This window comes from Balaenoptera ricei, chromosome 7, assembly GCF_028023285.1.
Source record: "Balaenoptera ricei isolate mBalRic1 chromosome 7, mBalRic1.hap2, whole genome shotgun sequence".
Taxonomy (NCBI): domain Eukaryota; kingdom Metazoa; phylum Chordata; class Mammalia; order Artiodactyla; family Balaenopteridae; genus Balaenoptera; species Balaenoptera ricei.
Window position 1 is genome coordinate 90,984,782 of NC_082645.1, and position 16,110 is coordinate 91,000,891.

Sequence of the window (16,110 nt, forward strand, 5' to 3'; positions counted from 1 at the left end):
CTGATTCCCACCACTCATTCCATGTCTTGCTTTACCCCACCTTGTGTAGGGGTGCTTTTGAATTCTGCACTTTGACTCTTCCTATAGATTGCTTGTGCCTTAAGAGCAGGTTTTCACAAAGAGATACCCTGCTGTATCTTCATTTGATCAATTCAGTCCAGTGCCTATGACAGATGTAGAGGAAAACATCCCTCCTTTTCTTATTAAGAGCAAATATGACATGTATATATGGCATGTTGCAGCTTTGCTACTTTCTTGTACATGCGTAATTGCATCTTATCCCAACAAAAACCCATGAAATTGGTATCACTGTTCATTTAGACAAGTTACTTAACCTGCCTCTGCTTTAATTTCCTCAGCTATAAAATGGAGATAACAATAGTGTGTACTACATGTAATTGGGTTAATATCTATATAAAAGTACTCAGAACATGCCTGGTATAGGTGGCTGCTGGTGTTTTTACCATCATCATCATAATCATCCTCAATATAACCTTTTTCATTATTCCTCTTTTACTGATGAGGAAACTGAAGCCCAGAGAGGTTAAACAGTTTGCCTAGACCCCAAGTCTTCCAATTCCAAGTCCACACCCAAGATGCCTCTTACATCGAAATCTTTATTGTTAACCACCCAAGACCACTTGCTTTTAGTCCATCGTTTCCTTACTCAGTTTACAGAGAAGTTCCTAATTCACTGTTTGTTTAGAAATTCTATGCAAGAGAAGCTTGAGAGAAACATACCCGTACAACGCAAACACCCCTCCAGAAACAGACACCTCCTTCCTGTGAGGCAGCTCTGTCTCTTCCCAAGTGTGAGGTCTCTGCTGAGTGGCCATGGGAACACAGTGGGAAGAACAGGCACTTAAAAGTGATACCAGGTTTACTCTTATCTCTTCAAAATCCAGAACAACATACTTAATTAGCACAATTGCAGATAGGTTGTTTGAACCCTTGGTCAACCATAACAAGAACTGATTGTGTTCCCCTTTTGGAAGCCTTTCTATTTTTCTAAAGTGTATAACAATTAGTAGCAGGTCTGTAATTATTAGTAACCATCTAGAGAATGGTCCCCTCTTCACAGAGGAGTCGGGGCTAAGCTGAGCAAATGAATTTAATACAACTCTTCTCATCATTGGGGAATTTGTCTCTCATAAAATCCACCCTGTAATAGACTAGAAAATGCTCACCTTTAGACTGGCCTCAGACATACTTCTCACTGCTGTTATCAGTTCTGTACTTATGATCCCTTCACCAGCATTATAGCCAAGGAACCATCTTCCCTGCTCCTCAAGTGTCTGTCTGACCTGAGTTGGAATAACTGGTGGGTAGTTATATGAAGGAGAGATTGGAGAATAGGGCATTAAGTCAAGACTCCTTAGGTTACAATCGAAAGAAACGAATTTCAATCTGGCTGTTGCAAAGAAGATAATTTGTTGCTCAAGCAGCTGTAAAGTTCAGAGAGTGGATCTAGGGTCTGTGTCAACTATGCTCTCACAGTTTCAGTTCCTCTCTTTGTAGAAAAGCAAGATGGCTACCAGCAATTCCAGGTTTATCCTCCCAGTAACCCCAGTAGCAAACAAGATGACTTTTTCCTGATCACTCTGTAAGGATTAGTTCTAATTAGCCAACAACGTACTCCTGAACCAACCAAGGGGATGAAATGACTAGTCGTGCCTGGGTTAGAAGCACACTTCTGAGTGAAAGTAGGGGAGGCGTAGTAACCCAAGGAAAAGCAGGATACCCCTTTCAGGTGGAATAGTGAATACTGGGTAGTAAAAGAAAAAAAAAAAAAAAGAGAGAGAGAGAGAATGGATGTCCATAGTAGGGGGAGGTAAAAAGGGACAGATCAGGATAACTGAAGCGTTGCCATGCTCTTCCTCTTTCTCTGTGAGCTTCCCTCAGTCAGCAGAAAACAATGTTTCCAGGTACTGCTGACATTTCACTACAATCCAGCAAGAATTTCAGTCCAAGAAAGATTGATCATAGACTTCCCCGAGGGGAGTTATTAATGGAAATACCACCTTCTTGTAACCTTGTTTCCCGCTGACAAGGGCTCCTCGGGCTGAGTTACAGGGAAACTCTAGCGTGTTGTCAGATTTCACAACAACATTAAGTGGAACTTCCTTTTCATATTTGCCACCTCATTTATTTTGTGTGTCCCCATGTTATTAGCTTTACTGCCCGTTAATCATTATATATTACAGAATACAGTGAAGTGTGCTGAAAGAGAGATAGCACTGGGCCCGGCCATGCCAGTCACAGCTCAGCCATGCGAGAAGGCAGCTTAGGAGTGATAGGCAATGACCCTTCCTACCCATTCCCAGAGGCACAACCATGAACACCTCTTGCCTCCCAAGTGGGCTAGAACATGTTTCTTCAGCCTTTCCTACCTGGTCAAAGAAAGATCTGAGGACGGTAGTCTGTTCACTGTGAGGACAGATGAGTAACCACACTAAAAATGTTTTGGAAGAAATTGTTTCACAAAAGCCTGAAGTTACAATTGTAAAAAGGAAGAAAGTAAAGAGCAAGGTATTTTATAATCAGGGAGCTCCATTGCTATATGATTTCAGTCTTTCTTCTAATTTGTCCTATAAATTTCTTCCAAATTATCTTTTCTCAAAATAACAGTATTATCAAGCCATTCCTCAGGTGAAAAACTTTCAAAGGCTTCCAACTGCCCCCTGCTCTGAGTCTCGCCTTCTTCACTTTGAGGCCCTTCATATCTCACTTCCTCCTCTGTCCCCACACTTATTTCCCACCAATCCCCAGTTTTCCCTTGCTGGTCCTCCATCCTGTGTACCCACTACCAAGCAGACATGTCAGGACTTTTCCTCATACGTTTCCCTTGCAGTAGCGTGACTGTCTACCTCCTGCCTTTCCCATGTATTTGATCCATCTTCAAGGACAAGTCCTGCTTCATTCATGAAGCCTTATTATCTTTGACCCGGGATCACAGTGTGCTTTCTCTTCTCTGGACTTCCCCAAGTCTAAACTACTCCAGCCCTGACCTCTGCCATATGTCAGTGTTCTCAGCTCTATCATTCACAGAGATGCCTATTGACTGATGATCCCAAAAGCCTTATGACCTTGTCTGGTTTGTCATTTTGTTGATGGTGTCATGGGTCTGAGGGAGAGGAGTCACTTGGCTGGTGAAAGAAACTAACCAGCTCTTTACTTGCTGTCCCAGACATGGTTATTTTCATCATGTGGTTTTAACACTTGGTTTCTCTTTGGAAAATGCCTCTGTAAGAAATAAACTTATTTGGGCTATTGAAAAAAGTGAAATGTATAGAAGATTATTTGAAACGTGATGAAGACTGTTAAACAATACAAAACAAAAAAGTAGAAGTTATGAATAAAGAGTGAAAATTCAAAGCTAATGATGACTCAGGCCCACAATGTATGGATGTGGAAACAGAAATTCTCCTGGCATTCTGTTGGCTGGAGATAATCCTCCTAATGAGTGTAAACATTGCTCATGCAAGAAGACATATGGTACAAACTAATGTTTACTGAATATTTACTGTGTGCCAGGCATCACGTTCAAGCTCTGTATCAGATAATCCTCTAACTACCCTGTGAGGGATGTGCTATCATTATCCCTCTTTTACAGATAAGGAAAGGGAGGCACAGAGAGGTACAAGCCTCATCCAGCTTCACACAGTTAGTGCAGAGGTGGGGCTAGAACACGAATCCAAGCAATCTGATGCCAGAACCTGTGCTTGCATTAGGTATTGCTTTAAAGGTTAAATTTTTAGTGGATGCTGAAGAGTCAGTTAACTGGTGGAATGAAGAAATAACATGTTCCCCATTGGAAATATAATTCCAGAGAAAGCTAGGAGTCAAACATTTTTATTTTCTAAAATTTGGGGATATATTGCCCTTAGATGGGTACTTCACAAACATTAGGGACTGATCTATATTCTCTGGTGTTATCACTGCATATGTGTTCATCTTTGCTCTGCACTCAGATTATAACATCTTGGAGGGAAGTAGGTGCCTTGTCTTTTATGTCTGAGGCATCAAAGAATTTGGCAGGAGCTTTAGCTCAAGAATTGTCCAGACGTAGCATCTTGGCCAAGTCAGTGGCCAACCTTTTCTTGTCTGCCAACTCAGGGGATTTAAGAGAGGAATTGGAAGGGTATTGAGTTGAGTGGTTCTTCTGAAATTTACATAAGACATAGTAGTAAGGCACTGCCTCTCAAGAATGGTTCTCAAGATCTGTATGATCTCATATTTGAATCTAAAAAAGCCAAACTCATAGACACAGAGAACAGAATGGTGGTTGCCAGGAGCTGAGTGATGGGGAAAATGAGAAGAGATGTTGCTCAAAGGCTATAAACTTACAGTTATAAATGATGGGGATCTAACGTACAGCATGGTAACTGTAGTTAACAGTACCGCACTATATACTTGAAAGTTGCTAAAAGAGTAGATCCTAAATGTTCTCATCGCACACACACAAAAAGGTAACCATGTGAGGAGATGAAGGCAATAACTAACCTTACTGTGGCAATCATTGTGCAATATATACATGTATCAAATCAAAATATAAATATATACGTATCAAAATCAGATATATATGTATCAAATACATTGCTCACATTAAACTTACACAATGTTACATGTCAATTATATCTCGATTAAAAAAATAAAGTGTTTACCCAGGGTTAAAAAAAAAAAAATCAGAGACTCACCGGAATGGTTCATTTCTTTGATTCTCAGTCTCTCCTAGACACACACTTACGCTGGGGCACACTCTCATTGAGAGTAATGGTGACTAAAATTGCTCTTATTACTTATTTTATCCTGCCCTTCCTCCCTCCTCTCTTTCTTTGTAGCTCTCTCTGGACATGAAAACACAGTTGAACTTGGGTAAGATCAATTGTGTAAGGTGTAGCCTCATTTTATACAGGAAAGAACTTTATAAATTATAAAGCAACAGGAAAATGTTAGTTACTATTACACTTGTCTTCTATTCCTCTTAGGACCGAGCACAGTTCTGAGTGACAAAAAATACTCAGTAAACACTCATTGATGGCTGACTTGATTTTGGCTTGACACTCTAACGGTAGATTGAAACCTAGGTTAAAGCATATCTCTTAAGAGATTGTTATTCATATTACTGAATATTCATATTATATATTATTGTTATTCAAAACTGAAAAACCTTACTTTCTATCATTTCTGGAAATACTGAGTAATTGAAAATTCGAAGTTTTGTTTTGTTTTTTCTTTTTAGTGCAGTCAGTTAGCTATAAAAAGGGGAGAAAAGACTAAAGCAAAAATTGTAAAAATAATTTTTGGCCCTAAAAAAATAGAGGTACCCAGTTTACACTACATCCTGTAAAAATGTCTTCATGTGGATACCATCCAAGAAATCAATCAGTTTGACCTTTTTGTTATGCTAATGGTTTTTAAAGAAACTTATTAGAATCCTTTTTAGTATACTTTATCTTGAGAGTATGGCATTATATAACCCATGCTGTATAATATATAAACCGCTCGACAATCAAAAGCAGAAGAAAGAGGTGCTGTTGAAGCAAGCCATACAAAGAATAAGTGCTAAAAAGAATGAGGAGGGGAAAAAAAAAATCACTGAAACAGTTTGTGTTCAGAATGAAAAGCCTGTTACCAAGACATACAAGGAAGAGCTGGAAGACAAATAAAGGTGTTTTTGGCAGTGGGTAAAAATAAGACTATTCAAAGTGCACATAAGGAGGGGAAAATAGCAGAAAAGGCTAATATCACAGAGAAGTTAAGCAAAAGGAATGAGTCGTAGAAAAAGACAAAACATAGAGAAGATGAGTGAGTAAATATAGGTAAGGCAGAAATGATTAAATCCTTGGAAGTGACACAAAAAAAACCTAAGGGTCATATTAACAAAGAACAGTAGGCTGTGTGTGGGCTCTGAGGGCGTGAAGCAATCGTAAGCTGTGTTTCTTCCCATAAACTCCCTTCAGCCTCACAGCACTGGAGAACTGGGCCGTCTGCATCCTGTAACTATCCTTTCCTTGCACCTTCCTTTATTCCTACAACAAATATTTATTTAGTACTTCTCTGCACTGACAATACAAAGATCAACAAGATTAAGAAAATGGTAGGTGGCATTCATCAGTCCTATTGACCCCATTCCACAGGTAGGAAAGCTGGCCTCTTTAGTCAGTTTATTTGACTCTCAAGTGAGTCTTTCCCCCCCCCCCCCTTACATAATAAAAGGTGTTTTTTTTTTCTCCTTTAAGTAGCCACATTTCCCTTCCAGAAACCAATGTTATTTATGTAATTTTTAAATTCATTATTAGCTTGAATGCCAGTTCGGGGTCGGGGAGATGGTGGTGGTGGTGTTTTTTAACCCAGTGGAGTTATCCTGATAAGGCAGAGAGAGGGAAAACAAAAGATTATAACAAACTAGTCTATTGGCATTGGGTTCGAGCCCGTCAGTTGCCTTAACAGAACCTACCCAGAGATATGTTTATAAATATATTTTGAAAAAGAGTTTCCCTACTAAATTGAACCACAGAGCTCATTTTCTTATCCACAAACTAAAGAGTGAAAGAAAAAGACAAAAAAGTGTCATGAGAATATTTTGCTGTAATAAATTCACTATTCATTACATTTGTGGGATATAATTTGAGTCCAGGAAAGAAACCAAAATATGGCATCAGATTTTGACTTTCAATTTATAAAAGAGGGAATTTTTAGTGAAGAAAATTAAAGTGTACAGCAACACTTAGCAGAGATTTGAAGTCACTTGGAGGGCCATGCCCACACTTACAATCAAGGCATTTGTTCACCTAATCTTCCCATAATTTTCTCTATATCGTTTCACTTTAAAATAGACAATGTTTGGAGACAGAGTAGGAAAGATTATGCAAATATATGAATCTTAATGAGAAGTTCATTATTGAACATTTTGACACGAATTTCAGGAAATGATAAAAGACCCTGGGATATACGAGACTTAAAAGGAAGAAAAACTCTGCTCCTAGAGAACTTGGAGATTGCCAGTAAAAGAACTGAGACCCAAATGACAGCAGATAATGTATAAACCAGATACATTATGCCCTATGGTAAATGAATAGGAAGCAGGGCACTGTGATAAGCTTGGAATGATGATCAATATTTGGAATACTGAGATAGGCAAGAAGGTAATTAGGCCCATTATGGACACAGCAGATAACATAATTTGGGAAATTATACATTTGGATATTATGGGAAATTTGGGCTAATGGATTTGCAATGATATCTATTAAAGCACATAAGACATTTTGCCTCTAGGGGAAACTACCAAAAAAAAAAAAAATCAAAATTTTCAGTAAGTGTAATCTGAAATAAAAAGACAGTGAGATGTGTTGGAGAATAAAGTGGTGTTGTGACTTCCTAGTTGGAAGTTGTAATAATTTTTCATTCAAAGAGTTTTAAGGCTATTAATTTCACATCACAACTCCCCATGAAGCAAGTAAAGCATTTCTATTGTATTTGCCCCAAGTTCATTGCTCATAATACAGCAAGGCCAAATTGTTAATGAAAGCAAGCTATCCTGACGAATTCATGGCCTTCTCAAGTTTCATGCTGTGTCCCCCGATAGCGTTGCAATCATTTTGATCCCCAGTTTACTACTGCACACAATTCCTTTATTTTAGGGGGAGGGGCTCTAACATAATTAATTTTCACTAAGTGCCTTGAGGGCCATCAATGTTATTGAAATTTGCAAATTAATACATTATTTATTGTTAATTTATCATGAGTATTTGTTAATTATAAAGCTCTAGCTTGGAGGAAACCTTGCCATGTATCTGAAAGTGAATACCTTCCCCCAAATAATTCTTTATGTTTTAATAAGAATGTATTGGAAGCAATCTCATCAATAATGGAAGATCCAATTACTGGTCTTCTGGATTAAGGCATTCTTTTATTGCAAGATTTTAGAGCTAGAATGGGAAGTTCAAACATTGCCAATGAAATCTCAGACTAATTAAATGATTATAACCTAAGGGGAAGGGCATCCAAGATGGATGGATCCAAGGGCTCCACTATTAATCTTCCCAAGAATAGCCTCTATATGTGATGAACAGATGGATAAATATATCTTATTTCAGAAGAAAAAGCTGTAGGGAGTTGTTTGGGGAAAAAAAATCAGTTTAACTTTTGAATAAAAAAAGAAGGATGGTATTTATTTATAGAGCCCTTTTCAGCTTCTTGCAGAAGGAATAGTTGTATTTTAAAATGCAGTGGCAGATTGAACCAAATAAATTGTGCTAGACCTTCACTCACTCAAATGTTTAGAGTTGATACAAAAGCACCAGTGACAATAATCATCACTAATGCTTTATGAGTCCCTACTATGTGCCAAACACTCTTCCATCCTCGTCTTATCCAAATTTTACAGATTAGGAAACGGAGGCACAGGAAAGTTAATAACTCAAGAAATAAGTGGCAGAGTGGGAGGGTGTTAGATGTCCCACAGTCTCTCCACTTCACCATTCACTATTAATCACTACTCTCTAGACCGTTTTATTCTCTATTATTCTAATCACCTGCCTTGCAGGGAACCAACAGCAGTTCTCAGCTATAGGGCAGAGGCAGGAACCAAAGACTGGGTCAGAAAAACTGAGGTCCACATCCAAACAATCCTCCGGGAAGGACTTTTTGTTTTATAGTATGTTGAAATGGGACTTTCTACCTAGAAAGGCTGGGGCAGTGGTTTCTCAGTGTTTTGACTCTGTTTTATTGAGGTCCCTCTCCACCTTGACAGTAGCTTTGTACTGCCCTTCTCCCCACTTGTTTCATGCACATGGGAGAAATGGTGGCAGAATCCTTTAAGCCTTTAGACTTGAGTGTTCAGTTTCTTCATAACACTGTATTTTTCTGGATGGTGGGGAGCAGTGGATGTGTCTGAGGGTTGGTGGAGCCAGAAAACATGGCCCTGAAATTTCCCTCGACTCTGTATGGGGAAGGCTTCCAGGACCAAGTCAAGCCAATCCTTCACTTGGGAACAGGTGAATCTTCAAAAATGCTGTAGCATCTTTTAAAACAATTATTTCTGTGATGTTTCTTTATGAGACTTTTATTTTAAGGAAAAATTTGGCACATGGAACGTTAAGAATATTTTCATTATACCACTTTGAGGATAACTTTTATCATGCAAGATCCCTCTTTTAGTACCTTTGATAAACGTTGTATCATTTGTTTCAAGAAATTTGTGAATGTCAACTTCATGTTTCTGACAGGAAGATAAGTTTATCTGGATCTTAGAGAACATGGTCACTGAACATAGAAGTCATAAATTTTAAAAAATAAAGTCATGCTACTAAAGTTTGTGAAAAGATTTATTTCTTGGCATTTGCAACTAACCTAAACTGGCCTGGAAACTATTGAAAAATCATATTCAGATTAGTTCTGTAGATACTCAAAATGGGACAAGTAAAAGCTCAAATTTGGACACACACCACCTTGTGACTGATAACACGTGGTATTCAGAGATTGCTCTCTCAGATAATTGGTTAAAATCAGCCACAGTCAATATCACATCAGCTACAGGTGAAAATGTGAGAAGTCATCACTCTTGGGGATGACTTCAGTAGGATAGAGCTTTATATTATCCCTTCAAAGAGACCTCTACTTGTAGTGGGAGCCTAGAAAACAACATGATTTGTATAAATGGTTAGGCTAAAAATAGTGAATCTTCCCATTCTGAAAGCTACAGAATTTCCAACACAATGGCAACCTAAGCTGGAACTGGTGAGGATAGGGGTAGGGAAGAGGGACTGACTGTGACAATTTATTGTGCTCACTTAGGATCTTTGTGTGGTAAAACGCTTTATTCCAAGTGTTTTGTTGACATTTAGTGCGGATGCCATCAGTTGACATAATAGTCCCTCGGAACCGGTAACCTCGACCTTCCCTCAGAAGCCTTGGACACGTAAAGGAAATGTGAACTCTAGTCAAGGTCCTTTTCATGTGGAGATTCAGTTCAGTCAGTTCAGTGCACCTGTAGTCCTTGTAAGGACTTTCCTGATTTGAGATTCTCCTCTCTAACATCAGTCTGTTTTTTTCCACCACTATATGCTGTTTACTCCCTAGAAACAAATAAGAAAGTTGTTTTCAAGCCTGAAAATCCCTGAGTCCACATTTGTAACCAAGACTCAGTCGCCTTTCTGCTTTTAGTTTTACTGTGGACGGCATCCAGTAGAGCTAGGTTATAATTTTGGCCAACATTAGTTGACACTTCTAATTTGTGACTTCTATTTATGTAAAGTGAATTACTTGCTGGCTCTATTAATCCTGCAAAGCCCATGAATCCTTAATGTTCAGTTTGCTTTGAATGAGTAACAGTGTATTTGTTCCTTCTCAAATATGACTTCTTGCTGAGCTTTAGATGAGCTCCTTTTAGATAACATGCCTTATGTCTTGGATGATTTATTCACTTTCATGTTCCCCAGAATTTATTGCTAAAGGTTGACGTGAATACTTACAGTTTGGGCTCTAATATAATCTCCTGAATGGCAATTAATAAATAAAAGATGGTTACTATTGTTGACAGAGGAACTAGGCTTTCTCAGATAGTTTTCATCTTCATGTTTTCACCAAACTTCATGTCAGATCCTCCCTAGGGAGTGATGGTGTAAAATATTTTCTGTAAACTCCAAAGCTTTTACTGTTGCTTTAATACCCCGAGCCTCTATGTTGCTTTTTGTTTTCTTGTCAGAAATGATCTTACTCAATTTCTGTTTCTTCCACTTACCTTCCTTCCTGGGACTATAAGAAATATGCCTCTTTCTGGATTTAGTAGTGATGTATTCTTACTATTTATGATTTGCAAGTAGCACCTGAAATTTGTCCCTGAAATTTCTTATAATTTTTTTTTTTTGCTTAGTCCCATCTCTGTTGCATTTATTAATGATGCACTGTTGCCTATAAAATGTAATGTTTATTGTCATCATGTATATTGTTCAAAGTGCAAAATTGCCTCCTGTTAAGTTAATGATGAAATTGTAAAACAACATCCAGTTTTTGCATTTTGTCCGCTTGATTAGGCTCAGAGTCTTATTTTAGAGATGAGGAAACTAGAGGCCATTTTAAGTAGCTTGACCATAGTCAAGTAGAGGGTGGAGGCCAAGTACAACTTTAGACAGTACAGAGCAGAAAACGCGGAATTAGGCTGCCTGAGGACAGTTCCCAGCTCTGAAGCTTATTAAGTGTGTGTCTTTAGACTAGGTATATATCTGCTCATTGCCTCAGTTTCCTCATGTGTAAAATGGGAACAATTTTGGCAGTAGCACAACTGTAAGGATTATGGTAAGTTAGGTAAAGCACTTAGAACAGGGCTAAGCACTCTCTGCATTATTATTTATTAGCATTATTGTCATTATTTTGACTATTTTTAACATATTCACAATATATGGGAGGGTTTGTTTTATTTTTTTAACTTCATGCATGTCTATATAGGCGTTATGCCTTTGTTGTACTTCTTTTGTAGTCCTTGTATTACCTAGTGATAATGTTCATCATGGCAGCATTAGTAGAAGCAAAAATACTGATCATAGTAAGAAAAGATAGGACTGTTTACTGAGCCTTACTACATGCTAGGCATTGAAGTAGGTACTGTATGTGCACGATCCTTAATATGTACTCAATCTGTATCTACTAAAAAACTGCAAAGTAGTTTATTTCCAGAAATGCACGTGTAACCCCTTCATGACAGTAATCTTTGTAACTGGAGAGGATCATGAGCTTTGGCCCTGGTGGAAAAGAGCACTGCTAGAATTCCCTCCATCTTTAAAATAATCCTTGTGCTGCTGGTATTTATATAGCCTAATCTTGTTACAGACAACTAGGGGCCTGGCTGTGGGTGGGAATGGGGGTCAAGGCATGCGTGAAAAGGGGCAGGTAACAGGGCAAGACAAAGAGTGCAAATGAAAAAATTACATATCAGAACACACATTATTAAACTTCACCTAGTTTTTTTTTTTTTGGAATATTATATCATATAAAGAAAACTACCTCTTTCCTAGATACCCAAATAGAAATACATTTGGAACAGTTAAGCACTGACACAGAAAAGTTGTTTTCTTTCTTGCTTTGCTTCGTCAACTAAAAAAATTGCATTCACCCTACAGTAAGAGTGCTAGAGTATGGTAAAGTGTTTAACCATAAAAATTACAATCACTTCAATGCTCTTTGATTTCTGTGCATAATACATTACTTAATAATTATAAAAACAATGTTGGAAATAATAAAAGCTACAATGTAGGGGAGTGCTTGGAATGAGAACTGTGAGAGAAACACTGTTAGGTGCTCTGTGTGTGTGTGCAACTGTGTGTGTGTGCATATACACACGCTCATACATATAATCTCTACAGGCTGCTATAGCCTTTCAAAGTCATGTATATGTGCGTGCACATATGTATATATATATATATATATATATATATACGCATGCATATTTATTTCTATATATGACATATCATTTTAAATCTTCCCACAACTTTATAGAAAAGGAAACTAAGGCTCAGAGAAGTCAAAGTACTTGCTCGAAGTCACAAAAAGGGGCAACGCTGGGGTTTAACACCAAATCCCACCCGCTTAACCCCCCTCCTCCCTTTTTGAGATAGAACAACAACAAGCCTTCCCACTCCACCACACTGCCTCCTTAGGGGAAGGGTGACCTTTTGCCCTTTTTTCTTCCAGACTCTCCAAGCAAAGATTTCGGTCCAACTCTGGGTTTGAAAAAGTCCAGCTCCTTGGAGAGCCTGCAGACTGCAGTTGCCGAGGTCAGGAAGAACGAACTTCCCTTCCACCGGCCCCGGCCGCACGTGGTCCGTGGCCGAGGCTGCAACGAGAGCTTCCGAGCAGCCATTGACAAATCTTACGATGGACCCGAAGAATTAGAAGCTGGTAGGGCAACGAGCTTGCTGAAATGGTTTCTTCCTCTCCTTGTTATCTGCGAATCATAGGCAAGAATGGGTGCTTAACTACAGAGAAAAGTGATTTAAGGTCACAATTATATTTTTGATATTAAAAGTAATTCATTTCCCTGATATGTTCTGCCCTTTGGCTTAACAAACGTGGAACTGGATAACGCAACATGTGATTTATTTTACAGTGCAACCGCCAAAGAAATGTTCTCCTTCAATTTCCTACAAGGACCAACTGTCATTTACCCTTAGGGTAGGAGCACTAAGTATGCATCTCTTGACATTATTATTCAAGTCATTAGATGCAGCCTCAACCCGAGGACTGACTGCTTTAATTGGGTAGAAGCAGTCCGGTTATAGCTGAACTGAAAAACTTCTCCTGGAAATAAACTCACCCTGTTTGTTTCCCAGCATGTCGGCGTTCTGAGCTGATCAAGGTTAACAAGCTGCTTTCAGAGAGATCAGTGTTTCATCACATATCAAACCTTTTATACTACTGGCTAAGCAACCAATGTCGCCCACTCCCAGCAGCAAACCTTGCTTGAAGTAACCAGATTTAGGCAGTTGTCTCTTCAAAGGGTACGCGTAGCCTCGTGGCAGGGTAGAACTCCGGAGTGCCTTTATTCATTATTCTGTATTTTACATTTTAACTTTTCTTGAGATACTAACAGTAAGTGCCCCTGACCATGTGTATTGATTTTTTTCTCTGTACAGATGGTCTGTCTGATAAGAGCTCTCACTCTGGCCAAGGAGCTCTGAATTATGAATCTGCCCCTCAGGGGAACTCTGAGCTAGAGAATGCAGAAAATAAAGCCAGGAAAGTCAAAAAACCGAAAGAAAAGGAGAAGAAGAAGGAAAAGGGCAAATTGAAAGTCAAGGAGAAAAAGCAGAAAGAGGGAAATGAAGATCCAGAAAGGAAAATAAAGAGGAAGGGATTTGGTGCCATGCTGAGGTAGGGACCTGCTTTGAAGGCAAAGTTGGGATGGTTTTGTTTTATTTTGTTTTGTTTCTGCTGATGAAATCACTCATTTGTGTGCATTCAAAAAAAAAAAAAATGCAAGCTTTCCCTCCTCTTCAGCTAGATGCCTAAAAATCTTTTTTTTAAATTATAGTTGATTTACAATGTTGTGTTAATTTCTGCTGTACAGCAAAGTGATTCAGTTATATATATATATATATATATATATATATATATATATATATATATATATACACAAACACACATATATACATTTTTTTATATTCTTTTCCATTATGGTTTATCACAGGATATTGAATATAGTTTGCTGTGCTATACAGTAGGACTTTGTTATTTATACATTTTATATATAATAGTTTGCATCCACTAATCCCAAACTCCCAATCCATCCCTCCCCCACTCTCCCCCCACCCCACTGGCAGTCACAAGTCTGTTCTCTATGTCTGTGAGTCTGGTTCTGTTCCATAGATAAGTTCATTTGTGTCATATTTTAGATTCCACATATAAGTGATATCATATGGTATTTGTCTTTCTCTTTCTGACTTACTTCACTTAGTATGATAATCTCTAGTTGCATCCATGTTGCTGCAGATGGCATTATTTCGTTCCTTTTTATGACTGAGTAGTATTCCATCGTATATATGTACCACATCTTCTTTATCCATTCATCTGTCAAGGGACATGTAGGTTGTTTTCATGTCTTGGCTATTGTGAATAGTGCTACTATGAACATTGGGATGCGTGTATCTTTTTGAATTATAGTTTTGGCCGGATATACGCCCAGGAGTGGGATTGCTGGATCATATGTAGATGCCTTAACTGGTCTTAACTGGTGACTGTGCTTGATCCTTCTCTGCAGAGGCAGAAGGAGCCTTCTTGGTTGGCTCTTGATGCTCATGGTGATGACAGGAAGCTGTCATAAATGTATGTCAAAGAAAAGCCGACACTTGGTAGAGGCATGGACAATGCCTATAGCCCTTGGTAGCAAAGCGTTATGTGGATAAAGAACATGCTTCTTCCATCAACATAGGGAAAGCAAGAGGTGAGGGAGTCCTCAACTGTGACCTCTAGAACACCGCCTTTGAATTAGAGAAGACAGGTTAGATGAACCACAACCCCACTCCCACCCCACCCCCCATGATTCTAGGTGTGCCCATGGCCAGGTCTGTGGGCATATTAGTCGTCAGAGGCAGTGAGGTGCAGTGGAGGTGTCATCGCACCTGGAGTCAGAGGGCCTTGATCTGAACCCATGACCCTCATACACAAGCTGCTGGGCATCGCACATGTTACTTAACTTCCCTGAGCCTTGCTTTCCTCACTTTCAAAATGAGGCTCGTATACTGCCGTCTAACTCAGTGGGACTGAGAGACAAGATGTCACAGGCAGTCAGTCCATTGACTAGGCATAGCTCAGCAGGGTGCAATCAGAAAACAACTTTCTTTCTTCTCCTACAGCTAGCTACCTTCAAATACACCCTGGTGGTGTTGTCAGAATGTCCACGATTTGATGACATCTCAGTTTTCTGGCTGATGGCTTTGTGGTCACTTCTGGATGTTAAAACACCCTCTTTGTCAGGGGCTAACATGCACCATCTGGTGTTAATCAGCACTTTCTTCTTCCCTGCCCCTCAGGGCTCAGCCCTAGCGAGGGCCCTACAGTGTGCAGGATTCCACATTCTTCTGGTTCTCCGTCTCTGGGACAAAGGGAAGGGAAGGACTTTATTAAAACAAAGACAGAGTTTGACGTAACTGGTGTATCTGGTATAATCTGGCAGTTGGGGCTCTTTGTGGACCACTTTTGTGGATTTTTCAGGGGGCTCCTTACTGCACCAATCACTGGTATAGGAGATTTATTTTTCCGTTGACTTCCTAAGACCCTTTGACCTCAGGGAGCACAACTCTGGAGCCTCCTTACCCAGCGGGTAGACTTCTTTGATGATGTCAGCGTAAGGTGGCTTTCGTCCAGCTTCCTTCTAGAGCATCTGCTTGGCTCACTAGAATTACTGAACTCTTGCGCCTCCAAATGATAGACGTGCAGCCTGTTCCCACTGTTCCCATTTCTCCTCACCTGCCACAGAGATCCCCCAACCAGCCTGGCATCTCCAGATCGCCAAGCAAACAGGTACGACATGGGATGTCAGTCTCCTTTTATACAATTACCTCCAAATTTTCTGAGGGGTTTTCTCATTGCCCCCTCACTTATTTTGTTGGGAGT

General features: G+C 39.3%; 1 protein-coding gene across 2 annotated transcripts in view; it reads left to right on the plus strand.

Moving 5' to 3' along the window:
* PARD3B (par-3 family cell polarity regulator beta) overlaps window positions 1-16,110 on the plus strand; it is a 1,037,929-nt gene that overhangs the window by 692,472 nt on the left and 329,347 nt on the right. For both annotated transcript variants that reach the window (XM_059928520.1, XM_059928522.1), the window contains exons 17-18: window positions 12,691-12,897; window positions 13,632-13,869. In XM_059928520.1, the coding sequence (XP_059784503.1) occupies window positions 12,691-12,897; window positions 13,632-13,869 (445 nt within the window). The remainder of the gene's footprint in view (window positions 1-12,690; window positions 12,898-13,631; window positions 13,870-16,110) is intronic.